The 12165-nt window shown below is 38.2% G+C and overlaps 1 protein-coding gene across 4 annotated transcripts in view; it reads left to right on the forward strand.

The window, feature by feature from the left end:
* sh2b3 (SH2B adaptor protein 3) overlaps positions 1–10893 on the forward strand; it is a 144526-nt gene extending 133633 nt beyond the window's left edge. For 3 of the 4 annotated variants that reach the window (XM_052032418.1, XM_052032415.1, XM_052032417.1), the window contains exon 8: positions 6695–10893. In XM_052032418.1, coding sequence (XP_051888378.1) covers positions 6695–6987 — 293 coding nt within the window. In that variant the 3' untranslated portion in view covers positions 6988–10893. The remainder of the gene's footprint in view (positions 1–6694) is intronic. The other variant, XR_007957700.1, reaches the window with a different exon arrangement.
* Positions 10894–12165: the final 1272 nt, after the last annotated feature.

Genomic DNA, 12165 nt, shown 5'->3' on the forward strand with positions numbered 1-12165 from the left:
AGTTTCTAAGCTTTCTGACAATTGCTTCTGCTGTCTGTGGTACATCATTTTATATTGTATGATTCAACAATATCTGGTGTCTATAGATTGGTGACAGGAAATGGCTTTGCAGTTTCGGGAATAGGTGAAACTTTCTCAGTTCTTTCCTCTTCCAAATTCGGTAACTGTGGCGTCATAACAGGAACGTCTTACCATAACCACTTGCCACAACCCCAGCTTTAGTGTGACTTTGATGTACTGTGCAAATTTAATCTCTGACAGAGAGCATCACTTCCTTGATCTAGTTTATTAGACGTATGTAATCTATACTATAAATCTACCAAGTAAACCATTGGTGAACGTAACAATGGTAGCTGACTTGGCCATAACTTGTGACTGTTAGGTCATGGATAATTTTCAGTTCCCTATGCTTTCATGAAGTGTATCCAAGATCATTCACTGGTGGTAGTGAAGATACACACAGGGTAGCAGGAGTAGGTCATCTGGCCCCACAAGCCTGTCCCACCATTCAATATTATCATTGGCTGGTCTGCTTCAGGCCTCGATTCCTCTTTTGTCCAATTCCCCCAGCCCTCAATTTCCTGATCTTTCAAAAATTTATGTCTTTTTTTTAAAAAAAAGTGCCCCTGATAATCCAGCTTCCACAACCCTCTTGGGTAAAGAATTTTGGAGCTTACCACTCCCTCTGTGATGAGAAATTCCTATGAACCTCAGTTTAAATGACTGTTTCCTTCTAACTGTGTCATCTTGTTTGAGACTTTCCCACCAGCAGAACAGCTAATTTGTCATGCCTCCTTTAGGGATTTTTTTTAAATGTTTCGGTAAGATCACCCTTATTCTTCCTAATGCCAAAGAAGGATACGAGTCTTTAATATGAAGCAAAGAAAACAGAATCATTGTAGCTCAAGATATCTTTATTAGTCACATGTACATCGAAACACACAGTGAAATGCATCTTTTGCGTAGAGTGTTCTGGGGGTAGCCAGCAAGTGTCGCCACGCTTCCGGCACCAACATAGTATGCCCACAACTTCCTAACCCAAACGTCTTTGGAATGTGGGAGGAAACCGGAGCACCCGGAGGAAACCCACGCAGACACGGGGAGAACGTACAAACTCCTTACAGACAGTGGCCAGAATTGAACCTGGGTTGCTGGTGCTGTAAAGTGTTACACTAACCACTACACTACCGTGCCTGCAGTATCTCTACTGCAGCATGAGAACTGTCAGTACTTAATGGGGGAGTAAAGAATCCATACTCTGTATTATTGAGAAATCTGACTTTTAACGTAAAGAGCAGGTGAGGGATTTAATTTTGTAGGTTCACATGCAAATTAAACAAGATTGTCATGTAATTCCTGAGTGCCATCGCCACCTACAGGAGGTTTGTGGAATGCACCCCAGGCAGCAAACTTCCAGGAATTTTGTTTCTGTGGTCGATCTCACTGTAGAATCAGATAACATAAAGCAACATTTCAACAAACTTATTCATCGTAAGGACGATGAAGCCTGACATTTATACTGAACACCCGGTGCAGTAACCTACAGTATCTTCGGCTAATTTATGAATAATTTGAAGCAATTTATGGAGAAACCCCATCTGTTAAAGGTCTTGAATGAATGTTATACATTAAAAATAACATTAGGATTTCCATAACCTTGTGTGCATTTGAAGAGTTGTATTTAACTTACAGCTTCAAATGGTTTTAAGAGGATGAGGTGTCACAACACAGTAATGATTGTGCTGGAGAAGGCCAAGGTGGAGGATAATGGGAGGAAGGATTTCAGAAGGCTGTCGTCACTTTTAATGCTGGCAGTCTGGAGTCGCTTCCTCACCAGTAATCCATGAATCATGTCCGTTGTTGCAAGAGGCTGAGTACAGTCAACCTGCAATAATCTGGCACCCTTGGAGGTGCTGGACTAGTAGATTTTCCAGACTATTTAATAACCAAACGTGCTTGTATTTCACTTTTAATATGTTACATAGTAGTATAGTAAATTTCAGTGAACCTGGTGAGTTTAAGGGTAGGAATATACAAAGACTCCGCACCCCAGCTGCAAACCTATGCATGTTCCTGACCCCTGGTGTTCTACACCCCAACCCCAATCGCACCCGCTGACCCAGTCCGGACACTGGCCCTGGCTGCAGTCTGCTCTGACCACACACGCCACTTCGCTGTAGACCCCCAGCTCATGTTTCAGACAAGTGAGCCGGATGGCAGATTGTCAGGATTTCCAAAGAGTCGAATGCTGGATATCTAGAGTGGGTTTCACAGTAATGGCTTTGAACATGAAACTACATTGACACTCAAAGTAACATAAAAGACAATCTAATTATTGTAGACCAGCCATAAAGCTCTTTGTTGCAATAATTTATGAATTACCTCCTTCTGCAGTAATTATTTAAAGGGCTATTAAAATCATATAAAATCTGGTTCTAAATTGATCGCAAGCCATTACTATTAGGCATTAAATGGAAGTTTGCTTTCTGCAAGAGGTGTGTGTGAAATAAGTTTAGGGATTCTCAGTCCAGCTTGCTGCAGGAGGTGGGTCCACAAAATATTGGATGGGCACAAGACTAGTTGGGGTGGAAATAATAGAGAATTACTGGCGGATAGGAATGGCTTAGAAGGAGATGGGTCAATCCCAGGCAAATGGGACTTGCTTAGTCAGTATTGGATAAGATGGGCTGGAGGACCTGTTTCCGTGCTGTATTGCTCTATGACTCTATTGTGCAGTAAAGAAATGCTCTTGCAAATGAGCTTGAAGCAGATTGCTAAGAGTGTAAAGGGAGCTTTATGCTGCATGTGGCTGCACTCCACTTTACCTGGGAATGCTCACGATAGCTGTATGAGATGGGAATGTGTCTAAACCCCCACCAGCGATGTCTCCCACCTTGAGCACAGAAACTTGCAGAATATGGTGGATGTCAGTTTACATTATCTGATATAAAACATCAGTCAGGTTGCTGGCATGTTCTCATGAACAAGTTGTTGAGGTTTGGAGGCAGACAATAACATACAACTCCTCTTCCTCCTTCAGACACACACAGACGTGCAAAGTTTAAAATCTACTCAGCTGCTACTTTGGAAATTTTATCTAAAATGTATACTTTCTATAGCTGTGTGATGAATGTTTATATGTTGGAACCTCTTAAGAATTGTCACTCTTTATGCTCCGGTTTTGTTTTAATTGGTACAGAAGATATCATGGTGTAATTAATGAGACCTTCCAAAAATCCTACAAACCTCTACTCTTTTAATCTCTCCTTGACGATGGAGAAGCAAACTCATTTCTCCAGGTGGTTATTTTTAAGATGGAATGGGTGGAGTGGGAACTTAGCTCTTTGCAAGCTGGCCTGGGTAAAATATTTTTAAAATCATGAGAAGTTCAGGTAAAGTTAATGGGAAAGGGTTTCCATTGGCTGAAGAGTTGCACTGCCTGGGGTGGTGGTGGAGGCAGATACATTGGACAGGTTCAAGAGTTTGTTGGATAGGCACATGGAGGAATGTGAGATAGAGGGATATGCGGGAGGAAAGGGTTAGATAGTGTGAGGGTGGTTTGATGGACGGCACAACATGGTGGGCCGAAGGGCCTGTTTTGTGCTGTATGGTTCTATAACCAGAAGGCCTAGATTTACAGTGATAGAAAGGCTTGTATTTATGAAACACCTTTCACATTCCTTCGATGTCGTCCCAAAGTGCTTTTTTACTCAACAAGGTACTTTGGAAGTTGCTGTAATTTGTTTTGTCATGTAGGGAAGTAGGCAGCCAAATTATACAGAACAAGCACTCAAAAACAGCAATATGAAATCTGTTTTGGTAATGTTGACGGAGGGAAAAAATATTGGTTGAGACCACTGGATATAGCATAAGTTATAGGATTTGAGAACATCACGGCTATAGCACTGAAGACATGCACACCAGAACTGGCCATGCTTATAACCAAGCTGTTTTAGTACAGTGACATCATCAAGTAAATGCCAGTGATGTAAAAAATTAAGAAGGTATGCCTTGCCCACAAAAAGCAAGAGTAGTTCAAGCTGTCTAATTATCACCCAATGCCATCACTCGCTCATCAGTAAAGTAATGCACAAGAGCTGAAGCAGATTGCTAATAGTGTTAAGAGCAGATTGTAAAGGGAGTTTTATACTAGGGGACTTTCTACGCAACAGCACTGTAGGAGGGTCATCGTGAGAGAGACTGTAGTGGTTCAAGAAAATAGCCCCCCACCAGCTGCTTGAGAATAATTAGAGATAGGCCATAAATGCTGGGGCCTTGTTAGCGATGCCTACATAGAATCATATCTGGTAAATTGATTAAAAAAAAGGACAGGAGTGCCCCCTGTATTCAGCTGACAGTGTGGGGAAAATTAAGTACCAATGGCAAAGCCAAATTGTAGGTATCCATTGTAATCTGTTTTTTCTTCCTGAGAGGTGTAGTAACACTAAAATTGTGGGTTCAGCAACAACATGAATTGTTCTTTAGAGAATTTAATGGGGCACCTCCATGTCTTGAGCTCTTTTTATCTCTTTCTCTATTAAGTCAGAGTGCACTTGTGCTGGTAATTTCTCATTGCCAGTTTCCTTTTGGATCTTCACTATTAGCTTAAAATGAAAGAAAAATTGCTTGTGGTTGAATTTTTTTATTCTCTCTGCTCTTGTCCATCACTATCGTGTTCATTATGCTGGTTTGATCTTGTCACTCTCTTGTTAACCACATTTATATTACACGTCTCTTTGTTACTTAAGTGGGAAAAGGTAACTTGCCAGATGCTATCTTTTGAGGAGTGAAAAGTAACCCCAATAACTTTTAGTATAGACTCACACCTGCACTCCGTTGGTTCATCTGTCTCTGAATACCCAATGAAATACTTTCATTTGAATTTGCTGTGATTGCTACATATTCTTCTATTGAAGAGCATGTTTCTTAACTAAAGAAACAAAAGATCATAAAGCAGAAAAGAATTTGCATTCTTTTAGGCTGAATATAAAAATTCCAAAAACTACTAGTTAAAAGATGTATGACGATCCTTAAACAACAGATGGTTTTAAAGATGGTTCGCAGTTCTTGATTCTGGAAATAGACAAAGTTATTTCCTCATTGTGTCCAGAAACCATATAAAATGTAGTGGCTGGAGGCTTGTTCTGTCTGTGTATACAGCTGCACAATGGACTGTTAATAGCAAAATTATTGATCATCAGTTATCTTAGAATAGTGTTTGAAATACAAGTGCCACATGGAAGCACAGGGGTAGGGATATGAAATAGTAAGCTGTTACTGCTGCACTGTGGCAAAATTGTTTAAAAACATTTTAACAAAATTGTTTACTGCATCTTGGAAATCAGTTAATGACTACATTTCACAAAGTACTCTCCTGAGTTCATGAAAGGAACTGTATAAATGCGCATACATCTGTCTGACTTTATGCCTATGCTTTCCACAAACCAAGCTACCTTAAAAGCAAAATATTAATACTTGAAGTTTGAAATTTAGAAAAAAACTGGGATACATTAAGGTCAGGCAGCAAGCTTGAAGAGAGAAGCAGAGCTGATGTTTCATATCAGTGACCTGGAGGTAAAGGCGGGGGGGAAAGAAGAACGAACAAAAGGAACTGTCTGTGGTGGCAAGGCAGATATGGCATTATTGGAAGAATATTTTGTTTTGAAAAGTAAAATTTTTAGTTTTCGGGGCAAGAACAGTAGAACCAGGAAAAAAGACGTGTGTAGACTGGAACAAAATTTGATCTAATGTTTTCCACTAAATAGTGGCATTGCTAATACTCTCATAAGGGGTCCAGGTGTAACGGTTTATGGGAATGTTCAGCCAGCCGGAAGAGGATGGAGGTGGAGAGGTTCTGGTCACGTCATTGTTTAAGGAAGAAGCTGAGGTCCCTTTTAGCTTTTGATGTAAGTAAGTGTTTAAGGATTTGGAGTTCTCCAGTGAAGGTGCTCTTGGAAATTGGAAACCATTTCTACTTTCCTTGCCCTGACTCTCATTAAGTGACAGGTGACAAGAGTGTGGTAAAGGTTGAAACAGGAAATAAATAAGCTCTGAGTGGTTCGACTGGTAACAGTTTCCACTCCCCCTACATTCCTGAAGGATGGCAATTGGATGACAGTTTCCAGTACTTATTTTAATGGAAAGGTGAGTTTAGAGAGAAAATGACCAAAGGAGAGCAGTTATAATACCTGCATCATTATCAATAAGACAGATCCAAAAAGTGGTAGGAAAGTACCTAACACTGTCATGTTTTAGAGGCACTCGGCTGTTAATTTGTGGGTATTCTTGTTAATTTGTAAAAAAAAATGTTCAATGAAAGTATTTAAACATACTGATAGTTAAAACCATCCAGCCCTTACTGGTTAGGAAGTTGAGATTTTTGTACAGGTATTCACATTAGTTTCAAAGAATAGGGCTAGGATAATGAAAGAGCTGCAAGTAAGATGTTATTCTTGAAATAACACACCACCATTAAGTTAATTGCTGTATATATATATGGTGTAGTAATTTCTGGTGAGGAGATGATGCAAAGGTAATGGTGCCATGATTGGTTATGAGACCATTATTTATCTATCTGTTGTGGAATTGCATTTCATTTGCTACTGAAAGTGAAATACCCCAATGCAATTATATGTATACTTTAAGATTTGCATCAGAGATTCTTAAAATATATATATCTTTTTTCTTTTCAAAGGATCCTTTTCACCAAGCAGTGCATTGGTGTTGCCATTTTCCGTCCATCGCTCAAACTCAGAACCCAACCTTGCCCACTTGGGTCCTTCCAGCTGCAATGTATCAGAAACTCCTCAAGCTGGACCAGAACAGGTGTTTCACACAGTGCCCCCTTCCGAGGAATCTTTCGGTGGCCTGCGACGCAGTGGTTCAGTAGTTGTGCCAACTAGGCACCAGCGAGACTCAGACTATGACATGGAATCAGCTGCCAGGGGTCATTCACGGGCCATTGACAATCAGTACATGTTCCTTTGAACAGGTCTGGTAGACACATTTGATAAATCAACACTGAAAATGGTTTTCTCTGAAAACATGAATGTATTTTTCTGTTTCAGGGTGGAACACAAGGCAAAGGTGAGGAACCTTCAGACCAAAACCTTGTTTACTCTGAAATGTATTCTTTCTATTAGGCCTGTTGAAGGGTCTGTTTACAGCATTAATTTTTGTAGCTTTGCTCTTAATTTTTTCTTAACATATGTTTTAACTGTGTCCCCACTGGACATCAAAATGATTGTCTTGTACAATTTGTACATATGTATTGAATAAAAAGTTTAAAGTACTTCTTTATATAATGTTATTTCCATTAACCAAACTTAAATGTAGTAAAGTTGCTTTATGATTTAACAATACAAGCACTTGCAGCATTTAAAGGCTAATTTGCAGGAATTCTGTTGAGTTTACATGTTCTAGTTAAATGTCTGTAATTAAGAACGCCTTACTTGCCTGTACTTTTGCAAAAGCTTAACTGACAGTTCAGGATTGTAAACACTAAGGTGATGTAATTTCTGGAATGTTTAGCATATTACAGGTGGAACTTGGCTTCTTGGTTCCCTATTATGGCTACTGCAAAATTCACAATGAGCGGTTGGGTACATAGCTTTGGTTATATTTAATGATACCCAGAAAGTCAGGGATGTTGTTGAAGGGTAAAAGCAAATTGGTGTCTCTTTAAGGCACAGTATAAAGAATAGTGGATTTATTTATGTTGACTTGCAGATAAGTTAAATGCAAATACTGGGGTAGCATTAATGGGAAGAGAATAAAGTCTAAGTTGATGACCTTTACAAAAAATTATTAGGCTTTCTTTTGTATGGAGAGGTCAGTTAAGAATTTGTAGACGTTCTGGATCTGATATACTGGGTGAGAAAGTTTGGCTTGCAAGTTTGGGGAAAGGGGGCAGTTAATCATAATCGTTCCTTCAAAAATATTAGTTTTTAAAAAATGTTTAGTTTGCTACATTAACAATGCTTTCTGATTGTTTTAAGCTTCATGTTATCCTGCTGGAGTTCTTCAGAAAGTGCAGAATCAGGACAAAAAAAAGTCATGTCCTGGGCCAGAAGACTAGTACATTTGTAAAGAGTAATAAAAGGCAGATTTGTTCTAGTGACAAGGAAATGTAACAATATCTCCTGTGTGGGATGTCACAAAAGCCAATGTAACATAACACAATCTCCACCTGTCAAGACTTTGCTGTTCTTGAAGTGTGCAGAAAACATCACTGGGACAATCCCCCTTAGCCTGCCTATGAGGTTCAAGTTATCCATACTCTTAACTGGAACAGCAACTTGGTCCCCAAAATTAGCCATGCACAGTACAGCATCTTATAGCTGGCCATCAGCATTGGTTTGTCAAGTTGTACAGGCAGGGCTATTCTTTTGACACTTCTAATAGGACATCTTGACATTTGCAACATTTTTAAACAAACCAAAACAGTGAGTAAATTTTACAGTTATGCAATCTGTCTGAACCATTGCCTTCTCAGTGCCTGTCTCTCCATAAAAATAGATGGAGTCGCACCTTCAATGTCAGGATTTCCCAGTCCAAATCCTGGGAAGCTGCAACTTTGCTACTGGACTCTTAATGGAGTCCAGCAGTGGAATGTAATTGAACAGTCAGGAACTATGGCCTCTAGTTTGAGACCTCGGCTGGGGAAACATCCTCTCACCATCCATCCTGTTAATTTCTCTCAGAATTTTGTTTTAATAAGTTCATCTCTCAATCTTCTACACTCCAATGAATATAGGGTTAATCAGCTAAACCCTCCTAATGTTAACCCCTTCATTCCAGGAATTAACATGGTGAACTTCTCCAGACAGCCTCTAATGCAAATACATCCATAAATATGGAGAGAAAACTGCATGGTCTCAACAGCACCCTGCAAAGTAGCATCAACATTTCCTCCTTTGTTTTGGATTGTTAGTCTGGCCCTCCCTACAAAAACTGCACTTGTCACCAATCTAAATCTTCAGCATAATGATGGTGTGTATCTGTTGGTTTGTTTTTAGAAAAAGGATAAGCAGTTCATAAATTGTAACATTTGTATGAAGCCATCTCAAGCTTACAAGCAAAAATTTATTCCTAACCCAGGTGATATTTCAAGATAAAAATCTTAACCAGTATTTCCTTATTAAATTTCAATCATGCTTTTGATTTCAGTCAAAAATACTATCTGTATATTTCTGTTGCTAGTAGGTAAAGACCACTAGTTGAAAACTAAGATTTCAAATGCCATAAATGTTGAAATCGATAAAATAATAATGTTGCAACCAATCTTATGAGATAACTGAAAGCATGCAATTTAAAGATGTATACTTGCATTTAGAATTGGCAATTAGAGTGTTTTCAAAATATTCACATTGCACATTTAAATTAGTGATAATTAGGTATTATATGGTGGAAGTAATCTATTTGAACTATTGTTCAATAGATCTTTGTTAGAATGGCTTAAATGTATGTAGGAGAGAAAACATTGTTCAAACTCCTTTCCTGGAAGAATGTATTGATATTTTGCGAAGGTGAGCCACAACAGTCTTTCAACATTACCAAAACTCTATTATTGTTCTGGGGTTTGCAGTCAGCAGTAGTGGAACTCAACAGTCACTTATGCAGCCTGCTAAACTTCATATAATTCCTTCCATCAGTTTTACTTAATTCCTCTGCAAATTCTGGCCCACCTTAAAGTTCTGAATATTTCAGGCTTTTCATTGCACAAATTATCCAGCAACTTGTTGGGAGGAAGATGCACTATAAATAACCACCGATTTTATTGGGTAATTTGCACTTTGACCATTAAACTTGCATTTAATTAGTAAGATTAACTAACAATAACTGCAATTCAAATGGCAATCAGCTTCTCTGCATCAGATAATGCAGTCTCATTCCATCGTGAGATCTGCACTTATGAACCAGAGATCAGTTCAAATGTCACAAGAGTACTTTGCCATCCAAGCTCAACTAATTAAACAAATTCTGGAATAAAAAAAACTAGTATCAACATTAATCATCATGAAAGTACCTGACTGCTTGGAAGTAGTTAATTGCCAGGCTCAATCAAAGGATGTTGGCTTTGGCAGCACTGCCCACATCTCATGAATAAACAAAACATTGATAAGATAAAAATCTATGACAAAAAGGTGTTCCACTCAAAAAAAACAAGCTTTACTTGCCTTTGATGCTCCAGTAAGAGTTGTAGGACTTTGAAACTCCTGCTGTAGAATTTTAGTAGTTCAGGAAACACTATTTTGTTATAAAAGGTGTCTTTTGTATGAACTGTGCCTTCTGTTTCAAAGTACTAGATGCTCTTGCATTTCCAATCATTACACCAATGAAGTCCCAGTCTAATTTGAATTTCAGTGAACTGCAGATTTGGTTTTCTAAGCATAGAAATTGTGCACTGATATGATACACTACAGGTATCTGTGATAGTCTTAAATATTCGATGTAGAGAATGCATTTATACAGCAAGCCTTAAATGAAATTTGGTAGTCAAATGGTTATTTGAATATAAAAATTGTATAATTTTAGTTGTAATTTATCATTCGATTACAAATGTTACTAGCATGGAAAAAAGTGTGATAGAACACCAAGTTTAAAAATTAAAATTTATCAATTCAACACCAAATTTCCTTTAGTGGCTTCTGCATACAATTGAGAAGTGTCCTTGGTCTTTATTGAAGCTAGAGGATTACATCAGGAAAATGCATGTTCAAGGTTCTTCTATCCAGATTGTTTGCTCTCTAGATTAAATTTATATGGAGCAGTCATTGTATAGAAATGCTCATCTCGATTACCATGCAGTGTTAACAAATGTTCAGATTATTTTACATCTGATGACTGCTATGCTGTACCTTTTGTCAATTAATAAAACTATGTCCAAATGTATCATTTTTGGTAATTCTCTTCCTAGTAATTCTACTGGAATCAATTGTAAATTGCATATGGAGAAACAGAAGAAAACCAGCTGCTACATTAGCTACATTTGCAGAAACTGTAACTTTCTTCCCAACCCAGTACTTTTATATATATTTAGAAAAAAAATTGGTTCTGCCGATTTGCACAGTACTACTTACATTATTCTAGAAAAATGCAACAACTACTTCCTATGGAAGTGGACAGTAACCTCTCAATTTGCCTTAATGATGACGAAATAATCCCCTTCAGAACTAGTCCATTTCCGATCAGAAGTTAAAAATAAGATTTATTTTAACTCACCGCAGTTAGTTAAATGTGTACTTGTTTTTAACGTAAACTGCTGGAGCCTTCAAAACCAAATCAATGCATTGAAGATGTTATTTTGATGTAGTGCTATAGAATACTGCTCAGTAATCTGTGCATCAGATGGGAAGCTGCAGCATCATGATACTGCACAACTGAACACTAAATATTGATGAAGATAACTTTCATGTTTTTTTAAATAATACCTTGGTAACAGCCACCTATCTCTGAAAAACACCTTTCTAAAGGTGAAGCATTTTCTCAGTACAGCATTGGAGAATCACCATGTTTCTTTTACTGGAGTCTTTCCAATGGGTATACCTTGTAGTATTGATTCTATCTTGTGTAATACTGACTGAACAAGAGGTTAAAACTGGGACAACATTTTAGCTTCTGCTCAATCCCTCAGTGATTTTGAGGTCTGAGATTGCTCCACAGCAAGGTATCACTTCACACTCAAAAGTACTTTCACAGAATCATCTTGTGTATATTAAGATATCAGGAAAATGGTAGGTTGGTACAGCATTTTTCGGTGTAAAATAGTCCATAAATGAGATGCAACTCCACAACTACCATACTTATTGCACCATCTATAGGTCAAGAGGTTCACCACAACAAAAGAGGAGAAATACAACCAACATAGAGCAGGAGCAAGAATCCTAAAAGCAATGCTAATGACCATAGACTAAAATATTGTGTGCCCATTTCATAGCAAAGAAACAGGCTATTTGATTTTTGTATGCAATAAGCCCCACATGAATCACCTCATCCTGCCCTCATTTGTTCTGTAATGCTTGGTTTACACTACCCCTCTCTTGCACGAATTTAGCTTTCATTTTCTCCCAATTGTGTTTATTTGTAAGCTCCTACCTATTTCAGAAGGAAAACATTCAAAGTAGTAATTGAAGCCTTGATAACAGTTTCAAAGCTGGCCTTGCA

Source organism: Pristis pectinata, chromosome 17 (assembly GCF_009764475.1).
Source record: "Pristis pectinata isolate sPriPec2 chromosome 17, sPriPec2.1.pri, whole genome shotgun sequence".
In the NCBI taxonomy this organism is placed as follows: Eukaryota; Metazoa; Chordata; class Chondrichthyes; order Rhinopristiformes; family Pristidae; genus Pristis; species Pristis pectinata.